This window comes from Nyctereutes procyonoides, unplaced genomic scaffold (assembly GCF_905146905.1).
Source record: "Nyctereutes procyonoides isolate TBG_1078 unplaced genomic scaffold, NYPRO_anot_genome, whole genome shotgun sequence".
Lineage (NCBI taxonomy): Eukaryota > Metazoa > Chordata > Mammalia > Carnivora > Canidae > Nyctereutes > Nyctereutes procyonoides.
Window position 1 is genome coordinate 27,224,868 of NW_026575146.1, and position 5,201 is coordinate 27,230,068.

The 5,201-nt window shown below is 38.1% G+C and overlaps 1 protein-coding gene across 1 annotated transcript; it reads left to right on the forward strand.

The window, feature by feature from the left end:
• The first annotated feature begins 616 nt into the window (after nt 1-616).
• Nucleotides 617-1,107, forward strand: LOC129500825 (peptidyl-prolyl cis-trans isomerase A-like). Its single transcript, XM_055311654.1, is given in 2 exon segments — nt 617-680; nt 683-1,107. Coding segments are annotated over 2 exon segments (471 nt in total). The 5' UTR covers nt 617-634.
• Nucleotides 1,108-5,201: the final 4,094 nt, after the last annotated feature.

Genomic DNA, 5,201 nt, shown 5'->3' on the forward strand with positions numbered 1-5,201 from the left:
GGTATATTTAACTCTTCTGCTCTATTTTTCCGTTAATCTAAAATGGTACTTAAAAAAGTAAAGTCAATTAATTACACAGAAAATAAGTAAAATAAGGAGCTACTAATGAGATCCAGTCTGATTAGCTAATGAGATTCAGTCCTCCACGGTCAGATTGCAAAATGACTGAATTAAAATAAACTGAATTAAAGGATTTAGGAAAACCTTACACTGAAGAGTGTCTTGTCAGAACACCAAGGCTCCATCTAAAAGTGTGATTGCTTACTCTCCCCAACTGCAAACAAATAAGAGCTCACTTAGGAACAGTGAAAGACCTAATTGGCTGCAGAGATGGCCCATAGAAATATTGACAACAATATATGCTCAGTTTACATTTTGCATTAAGTTGCTTTGCTTGTTCATAAGTCTTGCCCTAAAATAGTAATTATACTGTTTTCAGAACATTGAAGCTACATCTAATAATTAACAACAAAAAATCTCCAGAATGCTCAAAACCCAGTAAATGCCAGACTGATTAAACACTGGCACCCTAAGGAATAGGTATCTAATAAATACCTGGGAAAGGAGTAAAATTAAACAAGGGGACTATGGCCTTGCACACACTACCACCCAGGAGTTGCCTACGCTGCCCAGCATGGTCAACCCCACCTTGTTCTTGGACATTCTCCTAGACTGGTAGCCCTCAAAGTCTCCTTTGAACTGTTTGCAGACAAAATTCCAAGGACAGAAGAGAATGTTTATGCCCTGAGCACTGGGGAGAAAGGACTTGGTTATAAAGGAAGTATTCCAGGATTTCTGCGCCAGGGTGGTGACTTCATGAGCCATAATGGCACTGGGGGCGAGTCCACCTACGGGGAGAAGTTTGATGATGAAAATTTCATCCTGAAGCAGAGAGGACCTGGCATGTTGTCTATGGCTAATGCTGGACCTGACACAAATGGTTCCCAGTGTTTCCTCTGCACTGCCAATACTGAGTGGTTGGGTGGCAAGCATGTGGTTTCTGGCAAGGAGAAAGAGGGCAGGAGTATTGTGGAAGCCGTGGAGCCCTTTGGGTCCAGGAATGGCAAGGCCAGCAAGATCACCATTGCTGACTGTGGACAAATCTAAGAAATTTGACTTGTGTTTTAAATCTTAGCTACCAGACCATTCTCTCTGTAGTTCAGGAGAGCAGCTCTTCACCCCCATCTGTCCAAAATATCCTGTCATCTTTGAACTGTTGCTGCAATTCTATGGGCTCCATATTTTCCTGCTCCCCTCCAAGTCTAGCCAGATTGCAGAGTTAAGTTTATGATTATGAAATGAAAAATAAACAACAACAAATAAAATAAAAATAAACAAGGGGACTATATGAGGAATGCTTTTTCCTTAGTGGAATAGGGTAACATGCAGAATTACTTTATATAAATCATGATCACACCCTCAAATTTTCTCCCAGAGGTTTTTGATCTAACAAAATTACAAATATACAGCTTCATTATATATGAGACATGGACTATTTATAAATATATAAAAACAGTCACAGAAAGGTTATTGGAAAGAAGATTAAGTATACATATAATCTGGGGTACAAATTTAATTTTGTGATTAACCCATGTAGAAGTTGCATTCTATTCAACGTTTTCTAATTCTTAAGTAGAGAAAACCAGAACCTCTTAGTTTCTCCTTCAGCAGCATTTTCTCAGAATTGAGGTACTGAGGTGTGTACTTTTTTTAAGGGAAAAAATAATGTTTAATTTAAAATAATTTAATAACCTTTTTATTTGTATGCAGATGAAAAGAAATGTTCAGAAAGATACTTAGGGGACTGTTTGCATCATGCTATTTGAAGAAATATATCAAACCTGTAGGCATCTGTGTCCTCAGGAGATCTTGATTTTGATGAGAAAACAAAGGCAATAAAAGATAATAAGCAACATAAAGTACCTTCTAAGTGTCTAGCACTGCTCTAAACATATGGGGATACATCAGAGAACCAAATGGATTATAAACCCTGCCTTGACACAGTTCACCTTTCCTCAAGGAGGCAAGCTAAACTGCATGGCTCAGTTTTGTCCTTCAGGTATAATATCATATGAGGAGGAAATACTGGATAGAAAGTGTGTTGTGTTTTTGTAACCGAGCTATCTTTAAAAGAAAGAAAAAAAAAAGGAGTAATCTCTCATATCAAAAGGAAGGCTAGTCAAGCAGAGATAGAATGGTGTGACTGGGGATGGGAGAATGTGTTGGTGGTGTCCTGAATTTGCATACTGACTTGTCTGTTGTCTGCTTGTGAGCGGTAGAGCCATCCTGAGCCATAACTTCTTTATCTGTACAATGGACCATTATCATGACAACATGAGATGATGTGCTACACTGTCAAATTTCTAAATCCAAGATTTTTATTTCTATTGAATATTATCTTTTATAGCTCACTGAAGAGATTAACCAGAGATTAACCAGATTATCTCTGGTTCTTAGATTTATCTATTGAGCTATGAGATCCAATACAACTAGTTGGGCTGTTGGTGCAACTTCCTGTGTAAGTTTATGTTGAGGTGCCAGACAGTGGGTGGGCTCTGTCTCCACCTTTATTCTGATGCAAGCTTGACTTTCTTTTTTTTTTTTTTTAAATTAAATTAAAAGAATCTCATTGGGATTTAGCTTTCAAGCTATAACAGGCCTTAAACACAATGTCAGGTCTTGGCAGAACTTGGTAGAATTATTTGGCAGAATTTGGCTTTGAGAAAATAAAAAAGCAAGCTCTAGTGGATGGGAAATAATAACCAACAGGAAAAAAAATTGGTGCAATCATACCACAGACAATTTAGGATGTGTGTTCCTGGAGAAAATAAGGAATAATGTTAGATTTACATTGACTGGCCTTTGGAAAGTATTAGTAGCTTTATTCTAGAAACGGTAGAGAGAATTGGAGAAGGGATTTATTCTTGTGACATTCTAAGTATATAAAAGCACTTGATACAGGTCATCTCGTTTTCCTTAAAAAATTACTTGGGTAGGAGAAAGCAGGTCAATATAATTTTTCCATGTTTATAAACACAAGAATTTTGATTCTTAAGTTCAAGACTAAGTTGGACAGGGACTCAAGGTAAGAAACCAGGCCTCTCTCCATCAGCTTGCACACTTCTTTTTCTACTTTTCTAATCACAGCAGCCAGACATATTTAGGAAGGAATCAACACTATTAGTGGCCAGTTTCACTGATCCTGAAGGATGAAAAGAAGGCATTTTAAATACTTTCTTTACTCAAGCTTCTTTTCTTTTGGTTCATATTTGGCCCCTGGGTGGCACAATAGGTTGTGTCCAACTCTCGATTTTGGCTCAGGTCATGATTTCAGGGTCGTGGAATCAAACCCCACATCAGGCTCCAAACTCAGCACAGAGGCTGCTTATCCTTCTTCCTCTGCTCCCCCTCTCCCCACTCTTTCTCCCTCTGTCAGATAAATAAAATATTTTTTAAAAATCGTAAACTTGGGATCCCCTGGGTGGCGCAGCGGTTTGGCGCCTGCCTTTGGCCCAGGGTGCCATCCTGGAGACCCGGGATGAATCCCACATCGGGCTCCCGGTGAATGGAGCCTGCTTCTCCCTCTGCCTGTGTCTCTGCCTCTCCCTCTCTCTCTCTGTGATTATCATAAATAAATAAAAATTTAAAAAAAAATCGTAAACTTCCCTGCTTCCTGGTTACAACTACCAGCATAGCTCCTAACTGGGCCAAGGCACCGTTGCACTTCTCTTGAAGATTGTAACAATGGCATGGTGGAGCTTTGAGCTTAATATGTAGCATCTATCAATTCCTTTAAAAGCTTCTTACAAATGTGTAAGGTCAAAATTATCTAATAGATTATAAACACACAATGGTTTACTTGTGAGAAAATCGCAGAGCTTGGAGTAAAAAATTGATTTTGATCCCCACCTAGCACCACAATTAGTAATCGTAAAATCTTGGGCTGATGACTGAGCCTCTCTGAGCCTCAGTTTCTTCATTTATGAAATTGGAGTCATAATACCAGTATCATTTAAGGCACAGAATATTTTTTACCAGGATAGTTGGCTAGATAGATAGGTATGAAAATATATGTGGTAACATACATTAATGTACCTGAGAATATATATGATCATATATATTATCCACAATTTTAAGAGTGATGAAATGTGTTAAACATATTAGCCTTGGGATCCCTGGGTGGCGCAGCGGTTTGGCGCCTGCCTTTGGCCCAGGGCGCGATCCTGGAGACCGAGGATCGAATCCCACATCGGGCTCCCGGTGCATGGAGCCTGCTTCTCCCTCTGCCTATGTCTCTGCCTCTCTCTCTCTCTCTGTGTGTGTGTGTGTGTAACTATCATAAATAAAAATAAATAAATAAAAATATTAGCCTTATTATAAGTCTGTGAAATAAACATAATTGGGATTTAATATATAATATTTAATGAAATCTAAGATGGCATAGATTTTAAGTCACATCATTCTTTTAGTCCTCACTGTAAGAGAAAAAGACATTGTCAACTAAATTAGGACGCAAAGCTAAGATGCATCCTGATTCCAGAGACATTAGCATCTGAAAAAAAGTTCATCTTATTTTAATTGACAAGATGTGGAGGATTACATTGTCACCTTCATTTAATTTACATATGTGTCATTTTAGACTTAACTGTTGTGAAAGGAGCCTGTTCACTTTAGAAGTGATAAATCTAAAAAATATATATGTATAAATCTGAGGATAGTATCCTGGCAGTCAAGAGCCTAGGTTCTGGCATGATAGACTGAGTTAAAATCTATTTTCTACTATTTAAGCAGCCGTGCGATCCTTGCTAATTAGCCATTACTGTTAATAATCATCATCATCATCATAATTATTGTTACAAATATTGTTTATGATGTGAGACAGCAAACAAACCCCATAGTAACTTGTTAGGGTTGGTTAGAGAAAATTAATCCTATCTATGCATATTTGAAATATTTTCTATTGATCATAGAACTGAGTGGAAATTTAGCTGATTCAAGGCAACACATCTCCATTTCTGTAGAAACAGCTCGGAGCACTCATGCTGCTGACAGTGGGTCAGAATCTGATGGATGAAATGCTCATACATACATATGACTACAGTGTGCTAATAAATCATTTCCTCCAAATGGTGCTCCTGTCATCATGTGAAGCAGTTAACAGAGCAACGCTCCTCAGAAAACATTTGGAACAAATGTGCACT